This window comes from Cervus elaphus, chromosome 20, assembly GCF_910594005.1.
Source record: "Cervus elaphus chromosome 20, mCerEla1.1, whole genome shotgun sequence".
NCBI classification, from domain to species: Eukaryota; Metazoa; Chordata; class Mammalia; order Artiodactyla; family Cervidae; genus Cervus; species Cervus elaphus.
Window position 1 is genome coordinate 104,367,164 of NC_057834.1, and position 23,871 is coordinate 104,391,034.

The window sequence follows — 23,871 nt, forward strand, 5'->3', positions numbered from 1 at the left end:
TGCAGAGTTGGATACGACTGAGCGCATAAACTGAACGGAACTGAAAGAAGCCAAAAGAAAAGATCCTTTCATAATCAGGAAAGCTAATTCAATCAATAGAAAGAGCTCCGGGTATAGCAAAGACGGAATACTATAGTAGATAAAGCTCTTAATTACTGTAGTCTCAAAGTATATTCACATATATAAAGCAGGGGCAAAGTACAGTCTATGGGCCAGACTTGGCTTATTTTCCATGTGTGTAAATAAAGCTTTATTAGAACACAGCCAACTTGTTAATTTATGTATTGTCCATTGCTGCTTCCATGCTATAATGGCAAAGTTGGGTAGTTATTTATTTACTACTTTTGGCTGTCCTGGGTCTTCATTGCTGCACAAGGGCCTTCTCCAGTTGCAGAGAGGGGGTGCTCCTCTTAGTTGGGGTGCCCAGGTGTTTTATTGTGGTAGCTTCTCTTGTTGCGGAGTGTGGGCTCTAGAGCACAGGCACGGTAGTTGTGGCACACAGGTTTAGTTGCCCCACAACGTGTGGGATCTTCCCAGACCAGGCAGTGAAGCCCATGTCCCCTGCATTGGCAGGCAGATTCTTAACCACTGGACCACAAGGGAAGTACTCAAAGTTGAGTAGTTATGACAAAGACTGCAACGGCCTGAAAAACCTAAAATATCAATATTACCTGGTTCTTCACATCAAGTTTGCTGACTTCTGATGTAGAGGAAAACATGAACATAAGGAGGGAAATGGAAGATGTTTTAAAAGACCCAAATAAAACACCTTAAGATGGGACAAACAAAATTTGAAAAGTATATCAGATGAAATTAACATGAAGGTGAATGGGACTTAGTCCCTGTTTGCAAAGAAGTTTGTCATCTGATGGGGGAGGCTGACTTCTTTGACAACGGATGGGTGTGAAGCAAGGGAAGAAAGGGAATGTGGCTGGGTTAGTAAAACAACAGTTTACAACTCCAAATTCTTGGAATGAAGGTATATACCAGGTTAAAATTCCTTGCAGAGGGCTGATGGTAATTGAAGTGCCTTGCCTGGTTTTGGAGGTGGGCAACAGGCATATGAAGTTGGTATTACTCCCCATCCCAGGTATATTCCAGTGGCATGGCTGAGGCTGGAAGCTTTAGTTTCAGCATTTTGATAACACAAGTTCTAGTTACTTAAGCTCACACCATTATAATCAGTTAAACATTCTGCTATCTAATTTTGGGCAACAATTCAGAGCTAAGCCACCTTCAGAAATTTTTTTTTTCCCAAATGTCATTAATGATGGAAACCACTAATTTCCATGTGTCAAATTTCAGACCACCTCCATAAACAGTATAAGAGGCTTATTGTTAATATTTTTGTAGTACTTACTGTGGGCTTCCCTGGTGGCTCAGAGAGTAAAGAATCTGCCTATAGTGCAGGAGACCTGGGTTCAATCCCTGGATTGGGAAGATCGCCTGGAGAAGGGAAGGGCTACCCACTCCAGGCACTAGACTTAAGAGCTCTACTTGAATTTGGTTCATTGTAGTGCTGAGAATCCAGTCCATTCTCCCTTTCTAATTAAAGACACTAACTTGGACAAGATCACATGATTACTAAGTCAATATTTAAACTCAGGCAGTGTGATGCTGAGACTCACTTTCTGGACTGCTGTATTCTCTCTTTGTAAAGCATCTCTTCTAATGCCTAATAACACACTGGCAATTAATATGAGATAGCTATTAATGTATCCTATATTTTAATAGGACACTGGAAAAGTTTGTAAAAAGTTGATCCTTTTTCTATTAGGGAACAAAAGAGCTGATAAAAACACAAAATTAGATGCAGAAATTAAACATTTTCATATACAATTAAACTCCAATTACTCCTTGGCAACTATATTTATTTAGTATTTTTGGAAACATCTCATACATAAACATTCAGGAGTTTTATCTTTCCTGGTTTACTTCCCTTTCATGCTATTTCTAAATAATGATATCATTACTACACTTAAATGGCCCAAATGATGAGGCTATAACAATATATGTGGCTATGAGAGAACTACTCCTTTCACAAACTCACATCTTCATATTCTCTTAGCTTGCTGGTAAGTTCTGATTAAAAAAAAAAAAAAAGGTTTTAGGAAGGCAGTTATTTACTAGTCATGCAAGCAGAGACAGAATCAGTAGTGAGAAGCACTAGTTATATCAATTTACTGCAAGGAGCATCAAGCACCACAATTCCTTTATCAAGAGACTTTTAGTAGCATGTCCTAAAAGGGTAATGGGTAAAGAAACACAACAATGATATATTACTTAAAAATGTCTATTTAATGGTCATTCCATCAAAATCAAGCAGAATCACATTTCAAAAGTATATATATATATATTTTAAGGTGCATTTTCAAGTTTTATTTGGGCTTTATTTCTTCTTAGCTGCTTGAGATGTTCTTGCAGATACAATTAACATAGGACGTTCTGAGGCTGATAGGTTCTCATGCACTGAAAGACAATTTCTAACAACACTGCGTATGTTGGAATACGATAAAAAATTTCAAAAGCCAGGTGTAATTTCAGAAAACTTAATACCAGTCATGAAAGACATTTTCAACATAAAATTTAGGCACTCTATACTTTGGAATAGCCACAAAATATTCCAACAAGAGTTAATGCACTTTGTGATTACCTCTACTAAAAGATAATTCTCAGTTAAAAATCTATACTATTAAATAACATTTAAATTAGAGCCCATTATATTTTGATCATTATTGTGAACCATTTGCAGCATTGTTTTCATCAAATAAAGCCACACTACTTCTATTACTCATCCTGGTACTCATCTTTTGTGGTGCATTTTTTAAGAACCTATAACATTCACAGATAAGCATCTCCCCCCTTTTCCTGCTAACACCTGAAAAAGAAGGCCCTAACCAACTTTAAAAGTATTTTTGTATTTTCTGCTGTAGTTACTTTCTTAGCATGCACGCTGCAGCACATGCAGGGCTCCCTGAAGACCAGAAAACATTCAGCAAGGAGCCATGACTGATTCCGAGACTCAGTTCATTTGCTCAGTCACTCGGTGGCTAGTGCATTGCTCTATCTACGCTCCTACTGACTGTGCTGCTACACTGACAGTTATGGAGCCAAGGAGAGGGATACTGAAATTTGTCACTCCACTTTGCACAATGCCAAGGCCATCCAGAACTGGGTTTACTTTGGTAAAAACTTGCTGATCTCTGCAGTGGCTCTGGGACTTCCACCTCCTCATCTGAAGCCTGAGGGGTAGGAAGGATGCCTGCCCACTGAGATGCCATTAACTCCAGATGAACTTCCCAGACTTGAGCATAACTTAGCATTGTTAGAATTCAGAACATGGATGCTAACTGTTTCTGCTGAGAAGAAGGTACATTTGCTCAGTGGTATGCAATTATGTAGCTAAGAAAACAATTAGAAAGCCGTTCAAAATTTTTAGATTACAGTCTGCAAATTGGCTCATCATAATCACCAATGACTAACTTATAAAGATCTATCTAGAGAAATGAATTCGAGACTTATTTGATGATAAGTCGTACAGAAAAGAGCACAGTAATTTCCCACAGGAGAATTTGCTTTTTCATCATGGGGATCACGGCTAAGTTAATTACACTGCTAATGTTTTCTGGCGTATTTGAAGAGACAATTAGCATACGTAAATCAGGAGTGAGATGACAAGTTGCTTAACATTTGTTTCTGTTCATCGGATGTGATCTGGTTGCTGCTCAGCCTCCATATGAGTCAGGATGGGGAGAGAAGGCCATAAGGAATGAGAGGTTGTTAACTTCCGTTTAAGCAAATATAATCAGAACCATTACTACTAGTTGATAAACACGGATGTTAAATGCAGAATGCATAAGACTCAGCTGTTGGAAATTAACCTCAGCAAGAGATGAGAGATGCTGGGAAACATTATTGTCGATATGGGAAATTCATGTGAAACCCAGGCCATCTTTCCTGAGCAGAGAGGTCAGGACGGTAAGGATGGAGATGGGTTTTAGTTGAGGCTGGGTTTTATTCTTTCTCAGAAGTTTGTCTTCCTGTGAATATTCTACAACCACATCTATCTTGTGATCATGACCCAAGGCTTAGGATAGCACGGTTAAGACTACAGTCCCTCTCTGGCGTTTCAGAATGGCCACAGCTTCCTCATGTGTAACACCTTCCAGAGTCTCACCATTAACAGCTAAAATCTGATCACCTCGCTTCAATCGGCCATCATCTGCAGCTGCTCCCTACAAATAAGAAACATTCCAGTTTAACCAGGGTGAAGCAATGAATATTCAAATAATATTAATATTATAGTGTGCATATTAAAAGAAAACTTTTAAAACTACCAATTAAAATGATTTCTAGGTAATGTTTTTAAATTAAGAAAATTAAGAAAAATGTAGGATGTTATTTGACCTAAGGTTGAATAGTAATTATAATCATGCATTGTTTTCATAATATACTACTAGAAATGTCCTGACATTCACACTTTTTTTTTTAAATACAAGTAGACCTTATTTCAATATTCAGTACTGAATGGAATCTGAATGTCATATCATGTCAACTTTATGAATATGTAGCATACAAAGGCAGAACTGAATCTGGTGTTAGCTTTATTGCCAACACCATCATCATACAGGGTTCCATTATATTGAAAAGCTATTAGCACTGCAGTGATCTATCAAAAGTGACTATAGCCTCTAAATGGGTGAATTGTATGGTATGTGAATTAGATCTCAATAAAACTGTCCTATATATAAATACACAGAAGTGGAGCATTTCTAAAATTTTACAATATCATATTCAAAAGTGTCAGCTTTATCTTTGATCCACCTAAACAGGTTTCTAAATGACTGCTTTCATTACATATTCAGTCATACATGGCTCTTCAGCATGGCACAAAGCAAGTGAAACTTGGGCTTTTTTTCATTCTAAAGCTGAGGATCAAAAATATCATGATATTATTAGAAATACTTCAGATGAGTAAAGAAAGAAAAGACATAGAAAATGATTCACAGGAAGCTTTCTCCATCTGCCAGGGTAATTTTGAGAATTCTTTGAAGAGTTCATGCCAAAGGAGTACTCTACATGATTTTGAATTATGGGGAAATTAATCAAGGCATGCAGGCCCCTGACCCCTGATTGACTCCTGCAGAAGCCGAGCTAAGAGGCACTGACACTCCAGGGACCTTCCCACAGTGTAGGGGTCCTGACCTGGTAGAATTACCTAGAATTTCAAAGCCATGATGAGGGCGGAATTCCAGTATAAAGGTGTCATAAAGAAAACTCAAAACCAGGATTATACTGGGGGGAAAATACCAAGATCAATTTGCACCTTTATTCAATGTTTTTTTTTTTTTTTCTTTTTAAGAAAGTGTGTATGGATAAATCTAACTTGATTTAAATAAATTTTAAATGCCGAGATTTAAGGGCTTCAGTAAACTCAAATACCTGTGTAATTACTTTTTTAAAAAGCATGTTAAGCTCTTCAAGTGTTCATTTTCATCAGTGGAAAAAGGATGATTTTTCAACTTTCTAGGATGTGTACACTGTTTCAGGTATTGCTGTGTTTACTTGATAATTACACTGACCTGTATCTCCTCTGCTATTTAATCAGTGTGGTATCTGTAGGCTAAACAAGGGAAGGAAGAAATAAATGGCTGACAGACTGACTTTCATCGAGCTAGGACACATGGCCTTACCCTTTTGCGGTGTCTCAGCTCAGTCACTTCACCTTCCCTGATGCTGTAAAATGGGCTTAAACAGCTACCTTTTGGCCTGTTCCAAAGATTCAGTGTATGGCACAGGGTATCTGCACAATTGTGGTAGTATAATGAAATGAATGATGATCAAACTCATGTTTCTGATTTCACAGGCTTCAAAAAACTGCTCCCCTGATTTTCAGGGTTATTGAAGTCTTCAGGCCAATCTCATGTTGGTTTATGGTAAAATTAGGCTGCTGATGGGACTAAGACCAAAAGCTGGTTTTGATTTTGAAGTTTTCAAACACCTGAAAGAAAACGGAAGGCCCTGACAGCCTGTTAATCAGACTGACTAAGCCTTGCAAATCCTATACACCCTAAGTGCCTGTGAGGCTTCCTACTTTTGGAGGGGGAAAAAAAAGACCTGGATGGGCCAAATTAATTTCTTTGTTGAGCAAGAGAACTGTTAAAAGATTCACAGGACACCAAAAAGGTCACATAATAACTCACACCCTGTGGACATCCAAGATCCAGAAACCTGAATCAGAGATAAATATTTTATAGAACATATGTTCAGTGTTTAAAAAGAAAAATAGAAAACATATAGCTATAGTTCTTAGAGCTTCAAGAGTCTTATGGGGGGAATCTTTAGCTTCGTATCAAAATCTGTTGTAGAAAGAGTTCACTTTAAAAGAACTCTTTTGCTAGCTTTTGGTTTATTGATTCTCTATGGAAAACTTTCATATTATGATACATTAGTTCACTCTGATAAATAAAAAAAAAGAGAGTCATCAAAGGAAACCCTATCGTAGGGAATTTCCTGGTGGTCCAGTGGTTAGGGCTCTGTACTTTCATTGTCGGAGGCTCAGGTTCAATCCCTGATTGGGGAACCAAGCTCCCACAAACTTCAATGTGTGGCCAAAAAATCAAATTATATTTTAATTATAAAATCAATTATATTATAATGAACTCCATGAAACTGTATGAATAATGATAATTTGCACTGGAATCTTCTTTTACTGACACTGAATTAAGTAGGTTATAAGCTAGTACTTTTTTTCTGTTCAGAGTTTCTCATTTCATGTGTGTCTCACTTTACCAAAAAGGTCCATTCATTCCTTAAAATATGAAACGTACCAAGGATCCTCAATATTTATTAAAATGTTACTACCTATGTAGGTGCTTTCTAAATGATCACTTTCAATGAAAAGAACATTCTGTGTGAGCTTCGGTCTGTTCATTATTCACACTAATCTTGTCCCCCTTGATTTGATAGTAGTTTATTTTCAAAAATATGCCAGCAATGCACATCCTGGTGTTCTGAGAAACAGCACCTGACTCGTTCCACAGTCTCTGTGACTGTGTAGACAGGGATAGGTGCAGACTGCTGAACTAGGCCCCAGGGCAAAAGACCTTAGAGCGAACCTGTCCTCTCTCTGGACTGCAGCCCATGTCCTCACAGGTGGGAAGTGAAGTCACTCAGTCGTGTCCGACTCTTTGAGACCCCATGGACTGTAGCCTACCAGGTTCCTCCATCCCTGGGATTTTCCAGGCAAGAATACTGGAGTGGGTTGCCATTTCCTTCTCCAGAGACAGGTAGGAAAGGAGGTGATGATTACAGACATTCTGGAGGGACTTTACAAAGGCAGGCAGGCAGAACTTGCTGAAAGGTGGGGGCTCACCGTGCAGCCTTTCCACTGTCCTTATCTCCAGAGCTGGCTCTTTTAAATGCAAAGTATAACAACCCCCTCAAAGAATCATGATCACAGCTACTTACAGTGTATTCTTAGGAAAAGGAGGGTCTGTAGGTGGTTTATCCACTTTGAGGATTATCAGATGGGGACAGCACTGTTATCCAGAATGTTTCTTTTTTTCAAATATTAAAAAAAAATCGATTCCTTTTTTGGCCACACCATGTGGAATGTGGGATCTTAGTTCCCCAATCAGGGATTGATTCCCCTGCGGTGGAAGTGTGGAGTCTTAACCACTGAACCATCAAGGAAGTCCCAGAATGTTTCTGATCTGCCTTCCTCTCCCTTTTCGTCCATCACCAGCTGTGTGTTTGGGAATAATATGCCTCCTTAACAGACAATATTGTGAGATGGCAATAGGAGTGGAAATCTGCAGCTGCCTAACATGTTCCAAAAGCAAAAGCCAAAGGATTAAGACTTGTGTCAGGTCACAGACCCAGTTAACAGGTGATAAGATCTGCACAGGTAAAAGCAAACTTGTATGTAGGGTATAGCATAGCTTTCTAGAAAGAGAAAGAATCTATCATATCTTTTTTGAGGGCCTTTATTTCTTTAGGAAAATAAAGTACTAGGAGGCAATTTGATCAATTAGTAAACAAATGACTGTGATAAAAACATTGAAGAATAAAGTTGCAATATCAGTACTAAGTACTTTTCAGAGATCTTAAAAGTTTATAATGAATTTGAACTCCAACTTTAATAATGAAATTCACACCATGACCTGTGTATCAAGTAGGATGAATTAGACAATTTAATTCCTGAAAAACACCATTATCCAGGCTTAGTCTAACACACTGGGCTGTCCTGTAAGTACTTGGCAGACCACTGGAAGAGAGAAACCACCTTTAGCTAAAATATCCTGAGGTTTTTGTGATGGGCAGCCATTAATGCTGCACTGATCCCAGGCTTGTACAAAGCTTTACGCCATGGCCCTCAGCTATCTTTCTTTAGTAGAAAGCTAAATCTTTGTTCTAGCCAGAACAATACTTCCAAGGCCAAAGAGCTTTTGCAGAGAGTGTGCCATGCTCCTTATACTGGTTGTTGAAAGAAGACACTCTTTGAAATCTGTTAGCATCTACTTTTGTAAAAGGGTCCAAAGAATATTATACTTCTTGTGATTCCACTTTTATAAAAGAATTCTTCTTGCACTCGTGTGGTGCAGGAATTTTCTATAAGATGAAAATGAAACAAGCATACATGCATGCATTCAGGTGTCAAAGTGAAGTAAAGCAAAACACTTAAAAAAAAAAATCTCACCTAAGTTTCATTAAAACAAAAAAAGTACAGTAAAAAGGAAAAAAATACCTTTGCAAATATAGTCTTGACATAAATTGGCAGGTCTCCATGGGGACTTCCAAAACCCCCTACAATACTAAACCCCAATCCTTCAGAGCCTTTCTCCAAAGTAATAATCTTAGGTGGAGGTGTTCTGAAAACACAATGCACGCTGTTTAATTCAAGAATAGATATTAAGAGGGAATTTCATTTTCATGGAAGAACACAGATTTGAGAGAGACTTTCAAACTGTGAAACGATGAAGGTCAGTTTATCAGATCAAATTGTCAGCAGTCTAGAAACTTATTTTGAATATTATGCCAATATTCTGGATATTTTAGAGGCTTCTCTTTCATAAAACCCACTGTTTTTTTTAACTACGAAATAAAGTCATGAGGCTGACGTTGTCAAAGTACTCTTCTATTTGCTTAGGTTTTAACTTTTAAAATTACTGTTTAAAGCTGAACAGAACTGTCTTTACATCTGTAAAGAACGTGCGTGGAGGTGGAGAGGCAGGATATCACCTGAGCTTGTCGTACCCTGCGGTCCGCAGGTGGACTTCTGAACAGGTGATGTTAGCCCGAGAGTTCAGGGAACGGCTGCTCTTTTTCTACATGAATATCCTCACCACAAGTGATCCCCACTTACACGGAGAGTGGGAAATCATTCTTCAAAACCCAATTCTAATCTTCCCTGATGCCTTTGGAAGCATTCACCCCAACCTTCTCTGTGCTCCTTTGTACTTGGTCTGTATTTCCATACAGCACTTGCCATATGCTTCCTTAACCATCCTTCTCCTCTACCAGCCTAAAAACTCCTTAAGGCTCTGACTTCTGAGCATTCCCAGCACCAAGCACTGTGCTTGTCACAACCTCAGGATCATGACTTTGTCAATGAGAACTAACATCTAGAAGAGAGAATGGTTAAAGAACATTTGTTTCAAATGTATCGTTTAGATTGTCAAAGTTTCATCCAGTGTGGAAGTCATCTCTCTCAGAAACAACATAGCTAAAAATTAAATTACCTGTGTGGGTTCACAAGGAGTTAAGCTTAACTAACGCCAAGTTGTCCAAAGGGGAAAAACCTAAAGGAGTTCCAACACCCCAGGTCTGGTTGCCTTATCTGCAGGAGGTCTGTCTGTGTATCCCGGCAGTATCACTTGTTTTGCAATAACATGCTTGTCCGAGAGGCAGCACCATCTAATATAAGTGCAGCCACTCGTGTGATACTTGCAAACTCAGAGAAGTTTGCAAACCTGGGATACGAGCAACCTCTGAATGTGCTGTCTGCCTCAAACACTCTTCTCTCCTCTGCCCTGATTTTGCCTGGCTTATTTTGAGCTTGATTTTCAGCTGCTTCCCATTGATACCGGTTGTTTGCTGATGCACATACTGGTTGTTTACAGCAGGCATCTATAGTAATTTCTGAACGTCTATGCTGTATCTATTATCAACTGTTTCCAATGACACTCCAGCTTTTTTCAATTATTTTAAAACTCAGCTTGGGCATTTAGTGCCAAGTACATGCCCTAGTTGAGTTATGTCTCTTTTCCATGGTTTCAGAGGACCCTGTGCTTACTTCTCTCTCTCATTGAACTTGGTTCTCCAGCACTTACCAACTGTTTTATAACCATGGATTTATGGTCTGTTTTTTTTAATTCTCTGGCAGTTCCATGAGAAGTGGGGCAATGCCTTCGCCTACGTTTCTGAGTTTGAGTCCTCAGGACCCCGCACTTGTACAGTGTCTTAGGAAGGCACTCAATAAATATCTGCTGAAATAATGACATATTATCCCCTATGGCTGGATGGTAATGATGTCATGAATATGACTTGACCTTTCATCACTTTGTGGCCTTATAAGCACTCTCAGTAATAGCCCACTGGCTAGACATGAACTTGATTCATGTCTCCTCTTTTAAACACAGCCCCCATTTCCAAGGATACTGAGGTGGGAACCTTGAAGCCCAAAGCCATTGTTTTAGAGCTAGCCCCTGGGGCCCACCAAATCCTTAGAGACCTTCGTAACTGTGCCTATTCACAATTAGAGCCTGTTTTCTTGGGCAGAGGAGGAAACCAGCTCCACTCCTCCACTGGCAACACTACATGGAGTGTGTTTCCATTTATCTCACATTGTCAATTCATTTCATTAGTTTTAATACACTTTCATGTAGAAGACTAGTAAAAAAAGAAAAATCCAAATGTTAACAGTGGTCAGATTGTAAGTGATCTTTAAATTCTTTTATGCTAGTGGTTCCTAGCCTTCTGGCAGCTGTGGGATCACAGCAAAGGACCCGGGGTCACAGGGCATCTTTGCAATTCCACAACACATTGAAGGATGTTACGTGAACACTATTCTTCACACAAGGGTCCTAATTTTCTTTTTTAAATAAAGGGCCACTACGGCTTGAAAGTATTATACTTTCATGTATTTGTCCATTTTAATAGCACGCATTCATTATTTTCATAATGAAAAGAAAGTAAAATGAGCCTAGTTCAATATTCTTAAGAAAAACAAACTCAAAGCTCTCATTTAAATTGATGAACAATCAAGAAAAGTTGGGAATGGCTGTGACCATTAGATCCTTCCAATAAATCACTCAGATCAGTCCCTAAACATTTAGTGAGCACCGGCTAGTGACCAGGCACTTGTGGAGCTGGAGTAACCTCTGGGGCAGCATTTCTCAAAGTCTGCGTCCCCAGCTTATCTGCAGCAACATTTCCCTGGAGAACCCAATGTCAACCACCTACTCAGGCTCTCTGTGAATGGGCCAGAAGGATTAGCATTTTAAAATATGCCTTTTAGATTATTTTTATGGATATTCTAGTTTGAGAAACACTGCTTTGATGAGCAACTTTAACTGCAGTGACAGGTTTTAGCTAAAAAAACGCCAGCAAGTATGACAAGAAGAGTTAACTTCAGAACAAGATTTTAGCTCAGAAAACTGAGGGCACGTGTTTCTCTGCCTAATAAAGCAGGGTGAGCCTAGGCTATAAATCTGGGGTTTCTGGGTGGACAGGGCACATGCACAGTGGCCAGAGGCAGTGTGTGCAGGCCCCATAGCAACAGTTCATGAAGAACTCACATGATGGAACAAAGCTCTGTGAGAAGTGCAGCAACCCTGGTGTTTTCTCGGAGGTTCTCTAGGAATCAGAAAATGTAATGTGCACTATCCATTCCTCTCCCTTAGGGAGCACACTCTACAATCTGGACAAGGTTTCACTGAGCTTTGCCCACACACATAAGAGGCACTCTGCTTCAAGAATACTCACTCTGTGTCCTCCAGATGATGCTCGGCAGTGGGCGAACCAATGTGGTAGCCCGTAGACAAGTTCTCAAGCTGAGTTGCTATGGCACTTACATTGGTATCTGCTACAACCTGTTGGGGGGACGTCAGAGCAAGACAATCCATTATAAGTCAGGGGAGAATTACAGAAATCATACTCTATCCAACCATCAGTTCTCCAGTCTTACCTTATCTAACCTATCCGTAGCATTTGACACAATGGGTTATTCTTTCTCTTAAATGGTTTTCCTCATTTGGCTTCCATAATGCTACATTCACTAGTTTCCTTTCTACCTTCTGGCCATTCCTTCATAGTTCACAAAACTCTAACTCTGAGTGCCACAGATTCACTCCTGGAGCTTCTTCTCTTTCCATTTTAACATCCTCTTAGTTATCTCAGGGGATATCATATCACCTTCAGAATTTAAATATGTAATGATAATTCCTAAATCTGTACCTTCAACACAACCTCTTACTTAACTCTAGACGTATGTATCCAATCACCAATTTGATACCCCTAGTGGGATGCCTGGCAGGTATCTCAAACTAATCTGTCCAGCCCTGAGCCACACCCCAGCCCCCATCTCCGTTCCCTAGCCTTTCTTATCTCAGGTAATGCAACTTAATTCCCCCAGCCTTAGCAAATACCTTGGTGTCACCCTTGACCCCTCTTCCTTTTACAACCCATTTTCAATCCTCATGCAACTGGTCTTCCTATAAAATCATCTCTTGCTCGGAGTTTTAAAAAAGCCTCCTCACTGGCCTCCCTGCTTCAGCCCCCCACCCCCAATCAGTCCATAGCAGCTAGAATGTTTCTCTTAAAATACAGAGGATTAGTTCACTTTTCTGCTTAAAACTATCCAAAGGAAATCTGGACTCCCTTGGATAACATGCTGAAGTTCTTAGATGGTCTATGAGGCCACTGGTAGGTGACCTGCCCAGTTATGACTCCACTTTTGTCTCCAAACATTTTCCCCTGTGTTCACTCTGCTCCTTGAACCCAGGTCTCCTGCATTGCAGGCAGTAAAGAATCCGCATGCAAGGTGGGAGACCTGGGTTCAGTCTCTGGATTGGGAAGATTCCCTGGAGAAGGGAAAGGCTACCCACTCCAGTATTCTGGCCTGGAGAACTCCATGGACTTTAAGTCCATGGGGTCACAAAGAGTCGGACATGACTGAGTGACTTTCACTTTCACTCTGCTCCAGCCAGGCCTCCTGGCTTTTCCTCTAACATGCCAGAGACATCTCCACCTTGGTGCTTTGCAATTGATGTGCATTTTGCCTGGAATTTCTGCATCCAGTATGTGCATGGCTAGCTCCTTCACTTCTCTCAGGTCTTTAAAATCACCTTCTTTGGCCACCCTAACTAAAATTGCCACACCAATATCCCAGCCCAACATTTTATGTAGTTTAAAAAGAAACAACAGGCCTCAAGCACAGAAACAGATGCACAGATCAATGGAACAGAAGAGAGAGACCAGAAAACAACCTACACACTTATGGCCAATTAATATATGACAAAGGAGGCAAAACTATGCAATGGGGAAGAAAGTATCTTTAACAGTGGTGTTGGAAAGACCAGACAAGGACAGGTAAAAGAATGAAATTGGATTTTTTTTTCATACCACATACAAACATAAATTCAGAATGGATTAAAACCTAAATGTAAAATTGGAAACTGTAAAACTCCTAGAAGAAAACATAAGCAGTACATTCTTTAATAAAAATCTTAACAATAATTTTTTGAATCTGTCTCATTAGGAAAGGGAAACAAAAGCAGAAATAAACAATGGGAAGTAATTAAATTAAAAAGTTTTTGCACAAAGAAGGAAACCATCGACAAAATGAAAAGACAAACTACTGAATGGGAAAAGATATTTGCAAATGACATGTCTTATAAGTGGTTAATATCCAAAACATATAAAGAGCTCATACAACTCAATGTATATATATATTTTTAAAAAATGAACCACCTGGTTAAAAATAGTCAGAAGATCTAAACAAACAGTTTTCCAAAGAAGACATATAGATGGTGAAAGGGCCTATGAAAAGATGCTCAACATCACCAATCATCAGAAAAAAGAAAACCAAAACCACAGAGACAGCACTTTACGCCTGTCAGAATGTCTATTGTCAAATTGAAAGTGAAGGTGCTTAGTCGTTGTCTGACTCTTTGTGACCCCATGAAGCCTACCAGGCTTCTCCGTCCATGGGATTTTCCAGGCAAGAGTACCGGAGTGGGTTGCCATTTCCTTCTCCAGGGGGCTCTTCCTGACCCAGGGATCGAACCCCGGTTTCCCGCATTACAGGCAGACGCTTTACCCTCTGAACCACCAGGGAAGCCCAAAGACCACAAATAATAAATTGGCAAGACTAGGGAGAAAAGGGAATCCTAGTACACTGTTGGTTGGAATGGAAATTGACACTGCTGTAATGGAAAACAGTACAGAGCAATGTAAGTGTCCATCAACAGATGAATAGATAAGGACTTCCTTGATGGTCCAGTGGCTAAGACGCTGTGATTCCAATGCAGGGGTTCCATCCTTGGCTGGGGAACTAGATCCTATTAAAGATCCTGCATGCTGAAACAAGGATAGAAGATTCTGTGTGCTGTGACTAAGACCCAGCACAGCCAAATAAATAAATAAAAATAAATATTTTAAAAACCTCATTTTATTTTAAAACAAAAGAATCCTTGACTTAAAAAAAAAAAAACAAAAAACACACGAATGGACAAAGAAGATGGACACAATAAAATACTATTCAGTCATAAAAAATTTGCAATTTTTGCAAAACTTTGCATCTACATGAATGGACCTAGAGGATATTATGCTTAGTAAAGTAAGTCAGAGAAAAATACATACTGTTATGTTTTCACTTATACATAGGAACTAAAAAATAAATGAATGGATATAACAAAACATAAACAGACTCATTGATACAGAGAACTAGATTATCAACAGGGGGATGGGAAGGGGGGAGGTACGAGAAAGGGGAAAGGGATTAAGTACAAACTCCTGGGTATAAGATAAATAAAATACAAGGATGTCATATACAAGACAAGGAATATAGCCAATATTATATGATGACTTTAAATGGAGTATATGTTGTACACCTGAAGCTAATACTAAGACATTGTAAATCAACTATATTTCAATTAAAAAAATTAATTAAAACAAAAGAGGAGAGAACAAGATGGCAGAGGAGTTGGTGGATGTGCAGTACATCTCTCTTCACAGATACATCAGGAATACACCTTCAGACACAGAAATGCATGTAGAACACCAGCTGAGAGCGGACAGGAGTACCTGACCAGTGGAAAAGAATATATAGAACCACGCAAAACTCAGTAGGATGAAGGAACTAGGGGGAAAAACAGGAGTGTTAGTAGGACTGGACCTGCCCTCAGCAGGTGGGGGAACTGAAGCAGTGGTCTGATCCCTACAGCAGGGCAATTGTCTGAGTCAGAGGAGAAACATTTAAGGCTGAGAGTGAAACAGCTGATCTGTGGTGGCCTAAATGGAATGAGAATCAGACAATCCTTGCCGCAGCTATACATATGCTGGGCAGGAATGCAGGTCTCTTGGAAGGGGCAGAGGCTAGGAGCTGGAGTTTCAGGACTGTGGAGCAATCCCAGTTCAAGGGCTGCTGTTGACTGCGGAGAGATGGATCGAGGGGATGTGAGGGAGGAGATCGTGGTGGGAAATGCCTGTGGAGGAAAGCCAGGCAGCCATGGAAGCAAGGTGATACTGCTGAGTCACGTGTAGGGGCTGGAGCCATCACCATAGCCTCTCTCTCTCCAAACGCCACCATAGGCAGCTGAACAATAGAGAGGCTGGCCCATCAAACGCCTGAGGCACTGAACTACAGAGGAGGACCCCACCCAGAGTGCCCCTTTAAATGCCTGATGTGCCGATCTACAGGAAAGGACCCTAGCCAAGGGGACCCCTCTATGTGCCTGATGCACAGAACAACAAAGAAGGACCCCAGACAAGGGAGCCCTCTAAGTGCCAGAATGGGTGGAGCTACGGAGAAAGACTGGCCAAAGAGGCCTTCTGACCGCCAGCTACAAGAGGCTCGAAAACAGACTCTGACAGGGCCATAAGTCCTGCCCTGGAGGCGGTCTGTGTCCCTGAACACCTGGTGCCCCCAGGGTCCCTGCAAGCCAAGCAGCTGCACCACCTTCATGCTCAACTCTCACTGGGGCAGGGCTGCCACAGGCAACAACAACAAAAAAGTCTTGTGTTTATGCGCGCAGGGTCCCTTAGGTCCTGTCAGACTCTGTGACCCTGTAGCCTGTAGCCTGCCAGGCCTCTCTGTCAGAGAGGGGCTTCTCCAGGCAGGAATACTGAAGCATATTGGCCAGGACTGGTTGCCATACCCTTCTAGAGCACTGTATTTCCTGCTGCCCTAGCCACCAACCCCCCTGAGTACCTGGTGCCGCCAGAACCCCTGTGACCCAGCAGCTGCACCACCTCCACACCTGGCCCTCTCAGGGGCAAACCCAAGCCCTCCAGGGCAGCCTCAGGAGCAAACCCCAGTGGATGAGCCACATGCAGAAGTGGAAATAAAACCACAGCTGAAACCCAGGGGCAGTGTGGCTAAGGAAGAAGACCCAAAACCGTCCCACCAGCTGCAGATTAAATCCTCATGATCAACTAAACAGATTCTGTATCCATGGAATATATAAAAGGCCATTGAGAGCTCCCACAAAAGAAAACACACTAGCTCTGATAGCTGTGGACATTGCAGGCAAGAACACACGGGAGTAGGACCAGATTAGAATCTGAGCTGCCCCCACAGCAGGTCAGAGATCAGCACAGTGTTGGAGGGCATCCTGGGGAGGTGAGGTGGACTGTGACTCCCAGCGAGGGAAAGGACTCTGACAGAAGTGATTCAAGGAAAACATTTATTATTCTTATTTTCTGTCTTGTTCTGTAGATTCTTTTGGATTCCCCCCCTCCCCCCCACTTTTCCCCCCATCTCTGTTGTAGTTGACAATTTTATTGGCACTAAGAAATCCAATTAAGATTTTGAGCTTTTTTTTTTTCTTTTTCCTCAGTCACATTTTTTATTGTTGTTATAAACCTCTGCCTCTACGATGGGCTTTTGCAGTTCTGTGGAGTTTTCCTCTTTTTTTTTTCTTTTCTCTTTTTTTTAGTTTTTTAAACCTATTATTTTTTCTACATTTATTCTGTTTGCTTTTCCTACTATTCTTTTCCCCTTGCAGTTAATCTTTAACGTATATAAATCTTCTTTATCTACCTCTATTCAACTTTGCATATCTATTCTTGCTTTTCTTTCTCTCCTTTCCTCTCAACATATTTGTTAGTTTTATTTTCATTGCTTTATTCCCCAGTTGGCAACTTGCTTTAGTTTTGTTTTCCAGATTGTGCTTTAATTAGTTTTGTTCTGGTAGATATAATTTTTGGTTTCCCTTGTTTGCTGGGTCAATCTATTGTACTTAATTTCTGTTGGACTGTTTTGATTTTGCTTATGGGTGTGTATGTATATGTGTATATTCAATCACACTTTCTACTGTTGTTATAAACCTCTGCCTCTACACTGGGCTTTTGCAGTTCTGTGGAGTTTTCCTTTTTATCCCCCTTTTTTCTTTCTTCTTCCATTTTTTTCTCTTTTTTATAGTTTTAATTTTTAATTTTTTTAAACCTATTATATTTTTTCTTCACTTGCCTTTCCTACTGTTCTTTTCCCCTTGCAGTTAATCTTTAATGTATATAAATCTTCTTCATCTACCTCTATTTAACTTTGTATATCTATTCTTTCTTTCTTTTCTTTCTTTCCTTTCCACTCAACATATTTGTTAGTTTTGTTTTCATTACTTTATTCCCCACTTGGCACCTTGCTTTAGTTTTGTTTTCCAGTTTGTGCTTAAGTTAGTTTTGCTCTTAACTGGTAAATATAATTTTTGATTTCCTTTGTTTGCCAGGTCAATCTACTGCTTTATTTTTGTTGGACTGTTTTCACTTTGCTCATAGGTGTATATGTGTATATTCCATTATTTTAATTATTATTTGCCTGATTTTCTAACTGCCGTTTGCTTGGGGTTCATCTTTGGCTTCTCATTTTTGGATATTTGTTTTACTCTCCCTTAATGTCATAACAAACCACTTGTGGAATCTTCGTTCCTGACCAGAGATCAAACCCTGAGCCTTTGAAGTGGGGGAACTGACTCCAAGACCCTAGACTACCAGAGAACTAACCCTAGGGAATATCAAATAGTGAGAACTCACACAAAGGAAACCACTTGAATACAAGACCTGGCATCACCCAACCGCCATAGCACCCTGTGCAGGATACCTCATCTAAACAACAAACAAAACAAAAATACAAACCCAATCATCAGCAGACAGGAGTACCATCTCACTCAGCCTTGCCCATCAGAGGAAAAATAAACAAACAAAAACTCAGCACAAATCTCACCCTATACGAAGCTCACACAAACCACTGGACCAACCTTAGGAGAGCAGAAACCTAAAGGAAGAAAGAATTCAACCTTCTTCAAGGGAAGAATTCAACTTTCCTTGAAGCCTGGGAAAAGGAGGCCTCAAACACAATAACTTAAAAAAAAAAAAGAAAAGAAAAGTCAGAGAAATACTGCACAATGAAGGAACAAACCAGAAACATAGAGGTTCAAATAAATGAAGAGGAAATAGGAAAATTACCTGAAAAATAATTCAGAATAATGATAGTAAAGATGATCAAAAACCTTGAAAACAAAAATGGAGAAAATGTAAGAATCAATTAACAAAGACCTAGAAGAATTAAAGAGTAAATATACAGAGACAAACAACACAACTACTGAAATTAAAAATATCCTAGAAGGAATCAATAGCAGAATATCTGAAGCAGAAGAACAAATCAGTGAGCTGGGAGATAAAATGGTGGAAATAACTTCTGAAGATCAAAATAAAGTAAAAAGAATGAAAAGAGCTGAGGATCGTCTCAGAGCCCTCTGGGACCATATCAAATGCACCAACACTCAAATTATAGGGGTCCCAGAAGAAGAAGAGAAAAAAAGGGTATGAGAAAATTTTTGAAGATTATAGTTGAAAATTTCCCCATCGTGGAAAAGGAAATAGCCAATCAAGTCCAAAAGGCACAAAGAGTCCCATACAGGATAAACCCAAGGAGAAACATGCCAAGACACATACTAATCAAACTAACAAAGACTAAACACAAAGAAAGAATGTTAAAAGCAGCAAGGGAGAAGCAACAAGTAACATACACAGGAAACCCCATACGCTTAACAGCTGATCTTTCAGCAGAAACTCTGCAGGCCAGAAGGGAATGGCAGGATATATTTAAAGTACTGAAAGGGAAAACAACCAAGATTACTGTACCCAGCAAGGATCTCATTCAAAATCGATAGAGAAATAAGAAGCTTTTCAGACAAGCAAAAGTTAAGAGAATGCAGTACCACCAAACCAGCTTTACAACAAATGTTAAAGGGACTTATATAGTCAAGAAATACAAGAGAAGAAAAAAGATCTACAAAATCAACCCCAAACAATTACAAAATGGCAATAGGAACACATATATCAATAATTACTTTCAACGTAAATGGATTAAATGCTCCAACCAAAAGACACAGACTGGCTGAATGGATACAAAAACAAGACCCATATATAAGCTGTCTACAAGAAATCCCCTTCAGACCTCAAGACACATATAGACTGAAAATGAGAGGATGGAAAAACATGTTCCATGCAAATGGGAAGCAAAAGAAAGCTGGAGTAGCAATCCTCTTATCAGACAAAATAGACCTTAAAATAAAGATTACAAGAGATAAGGAAGGACACTACATAATGATCAAGGGATCAATGCAAGAGGAAGACAGAACAAATATAAATATCTATGCACCCAACATAGGAGCACCTCAATACACAAGACAAACACTAACAGACATAAAAGGAGAAATTGACAGTAACACAATAATAGTAGCAGATTTTAACACCCCACTCACACCAATGGACAGATCATCAAAACAGAAAATTAATAAGGAAACATAAGTCTTAAATGATACATTGGATGAGATGGATCTCATTAATATTTTCGGGACATTCTATCCAAATGCAGAAGAATATACCTTCTTCTCAAGTGGAACATTCTCCAAGATAGACCACATCTTGGGTCACAAATCAAACCTCAGTAAATTTAAGAAAATTGAAATTGTAACAAGTATCTTCTCTGACCACAATGCTATGAGACTAGAGATCAATTACAAGAAAAAAACTTTAAGAAACACAAACACATGGAGATTAAACAACATGTTTCTAAATAACCAACAGGTTACTGAAGAAATCAAAAAGGAAATAAAAACATTTCTAGAAACAAATGACAATGAAAACATGACAACTCAAAACTTACGGGATGCACCAAAAGCAGTTCTAAGAGGGAAGTTTATAGCAATACAATCCTATCTCAAGAAACAAGAAAACCATCGAATAGACACCTAACTTTACATCTAAAGAAACTGGAAAAAGAAGGGAAAAAAACCCAAAATTAGTAGAAGGAAAGAAATCATAAAGATCCAAGCAGAAATAAATGAAAAAATGAAAGAAACAATAGTAAAGATTAATAAAATTAAAAGCTGGTTCTTTGAGAACATAAAGTTGACAAACCCTTAGCAAGACTCATCAAGAAAAAAAGAGAGAAGAATCAAATCAACAAAATTAGAAATGAAAAAGGAGAGGTTATAACAGACAATGCAAAAATACAAAGTATTATAAAGGACTATTATGAACAACTATATTTCCAGTGGTCATGTATGGATGTGAGAGTTGGACTGCGAAGAAAGCTGAGCGCCATAAAATTGATGCTTTTGAACTATGGTGTAGGAGAAGACTCTTGAGAGTCCTTTGGACTGCAAGGAGATCCAACCAGTCCATCCTAAAGGAGATCAGTCCTGGGTGTTCATTGGAAGGACTGATGCTGAAGCTGAAACTCCAGTACTTTGGCCACCTCATGTGAAGAGTTGACTCATTGGAAAAGACCCTGATGCTGGGACGGATTGGGGGCAAGAGGAGAAGGGGACAACAGAGAATGAGATGGTTGGATGGCATCACCGACTTGGTGGGCATGGGTTTGAGTAAACTCCAGGAGTTGGTGATGGACAGGGAGGCCTGGCGTGCTGCGATTCATGGGGTCACAAAGAGTCAGACACAACTGAGCGACTGAACTGACTGACTGATATGACAATAAAATAGATAACCTGGAAGAAATGGACAGATTCTTAGAAAAGTTCAATCTTCCAAGACTGAACAAGGAAGAATTAGAAATTATGAACAATCCAACTACAAGCACTGAAATTGAAGCTGTGATCCAAAATGAGCCAAAAAACAAAAGCTCAGGACCAGATGGCTTCACAGAAGAATTCTATCAAACATTTAGAGAAGCACTAATGCTTATCCTTCTAAAACTCTTTCAAAAATCACAGAGGAAGGAACACTTCCAAATTCATTCTACAAGGCCACCATCACCCTGATACCAAAACCAGACAAAGACAACACAAAAAAAGAAAACTACAGGCCAATATCACTGACTAACATAGATGCAAAAATCCTCAATAAAATTCTAGCAAACAGAATTCAGCAACACATCAAAAAGCTCATACACCATGATCAAGTTGGGTTTATTCCAGGGATGCAAGGATTCTTCAATATACACAAATCAATCAATGTGATACAACATATTAACAAATTGGAAGATAAAAAGCATATGATAATCTCAATAAGTGTATAAAATGCCTCTGACAAAATTCAGCACCCATTTATGATTAAAACTCTTAAAAAAATGGGCATAGAAGGAACCTACTTCAACATAGTAAAGGCCATATATGATAAGCCTATAGCAAAAAATATTCTCAATGGTGAAAAACTGAAAGCAATCCCCCTAAGTTCAGGAACAAGACAAGGGTGTTCACTTTCACCATTATTATTCAACATAGTTGTGGAAGTCCTGGCTATAGCAATCAGAGAAGAAAAAGAAATAAAAGGAATCCAGATCAGAAAAGAAGAAGTCAAGCTCTCACTGTTTGCAGATGACATGATACTGAATATCAGTTCAGTTCAGTTCAATCGCTCAGTCATGTCTGACTCTTTGCAACCCCATGAATCGCAGCATGCCAGGCCTCCCTGTCCATCACCAACTCCTGGAGTCTACCCAAATCCATGCCCATAGAGTTGGTGATACCATCCAGCCATCTCATCCTCTGTCATCCCCTCTTCCTCCTGCCCCCAATCCCTCCCAGCATCAGAGTCTTTTCCAATGAGTCAATTCTTTGCATGAGGTGGCCAAAGTACTGGAGTTTCAGCTTCAGCATCAGTCCTTCCAATGAACACCCAGGACTGATCTCCTTTAGGATGGACTAGTTGGATCTCCTTGCAGTCCAAGGGACTCTCAAGAGTCTTCTCCAACACCACAGTTCAAAGCATCAATTCTTTGGCGCTCAGCTTTCTTCACAGTCCAACTCTCACATCCATACATGACCACTGGAAAAACCATAGCCTTGACCAGACGGACCTTTGTTAGCAAAGTAATGTCTCTGCTTTTTAATGTGCTATCTAGGTTGGTCATAACTTTCCTTCCAAGGAGTAAGTGTCTTTTAATTTCATGGCTGCAGTCACCATCTGCAGTGATTTTGGAGCCCCCAAAAATAAAGTCTGACACTGTTTCCACTGTTTCCCCATCTATTTCCCATGAAGTGATGGGACCAGATGACATGATCTTAGTTTTCTGAATGTTAAGCTTTAAGCCAACTTTTTCACTCTCCTCTTTCACTTTCATCAAGAGGCTTTTTAGTTCCTCTTCACTTTCTGCCATAAGGGTGGTGTCATCTGCGTATCTGAGGTTACTGATATTTCTCCAGGCAATCTTGATTCCAGCTTATGCTTCATCCAGCCCGGCGTTTCTCATGATGTACTCTGCATAGAAGTTAAATAAGCAGGGTGACAATATACAGCCTTGACGTACTCCTTTTCCTATTTGGAACCAGTTTATTGTTCCATGTCCAATTCTAACTGTTGCTTCCTGACCTGCATACAGGTTTCTCAAGAGGCAGGTCAGGTGGTCTGGTATTCCCATCTCTTTCAGAATTTTCCACAGTTGATTGTGATCCACAGAGTCAAAGGTTTTGGCATAGTCAATAAAGCAGAAATAGATGTTTTTCTGGAACTCTCTTGCTTTTTCGATGATCCAGTGGATGTTGGCAATTTGGTCTCTGGTTCCTCTGCCTTTTCTAAATCCAACTTGAACATCTGGAAGTTCATGGTTCACATATTTGCTGAAGCCTGGCTTGGAGAATTTTGAGCATTACTTTACTAGCGTGTGAGATGAGTGCAACTGTGTGGTAGTTTGAGCATTCTTTGGGATTGCCTTTCTTAGGGATTGAAAAGAAAACTGACCTTTTCCAGTCCTGTGGCCACTGCTGAGTTTTCCAAATTCGCTGGCATATTGAGTGCAGCACTTTCACAGCATCATCTTTCAGGATTTGAAATAGCCAAACTGGAATTCCATCATATCTACTAGCTTTGTTCATAGTAATGCTTTCTAAGGCCCACTTGACTTCACATTCCAGGATGTCTGGCTCTAGGTGAGTGATCACACCATTGTGATTATATGAGTTGTGAACATCTTTTTTGTACAGTTCTTCTGTGTATTCTTGCCACCTCTTCTTAATATCTTCTGCTTCTGTTAGGTCCATACCATTTCTGTCCTTTATTGAACCCATTTTTGCTTGAAATGTTCCCTTGGTATCTCTAATTTTCTTGTAGAGATCTCTAGTCTTTCCCATTCTGTTGTTTTCCTCTATTTCTTTGCGTTGATCGCTGAGGAAGGCTTTCTTATCT

General features: G+C 39.7%; 1 protein-coding gene across 5 annotated transcripts in view; it reads right to left on the minus strand.

Annotated features, from left to right (window-relative positions):
- Nucleotides 1-2,277: 2,277 nt before the first annotated feature.
- Nucleotides 2,278-23,871, minus strand: part of PATJ (PATJ crumbs cell polarity complex component) — a 361,279-nt gene continuing 339,685 nt past the window's right edge. For 3 of the 5 annotated variants that reach the window (XM_043876090.1, XM_043876092.1, XM_043876091.1), the window contains 3 exons: nt 11,989-12,095; nt 8,750-8,873; nt 2,278-4,235 (listed from right to left, as the gene is read on the minus strand). In XM_043876090.1, the coding sequence (XP_043732025.1) occupies nt 4,089-4,235; nt 8,750-8,873; nt 11,989-12,095 (378 nt within the window). In that variant the 3' untranslated portion in view covers nt 2,278-4,088. The remainder of the gene's footprint in view (nt 4,236-8,749; nt 8,874-11,988; nt 12,096-23,871) is intronic. The other 2 variants (XM_043876093.1, XM_043876094.1) reach the window with 1 other exon arrangement.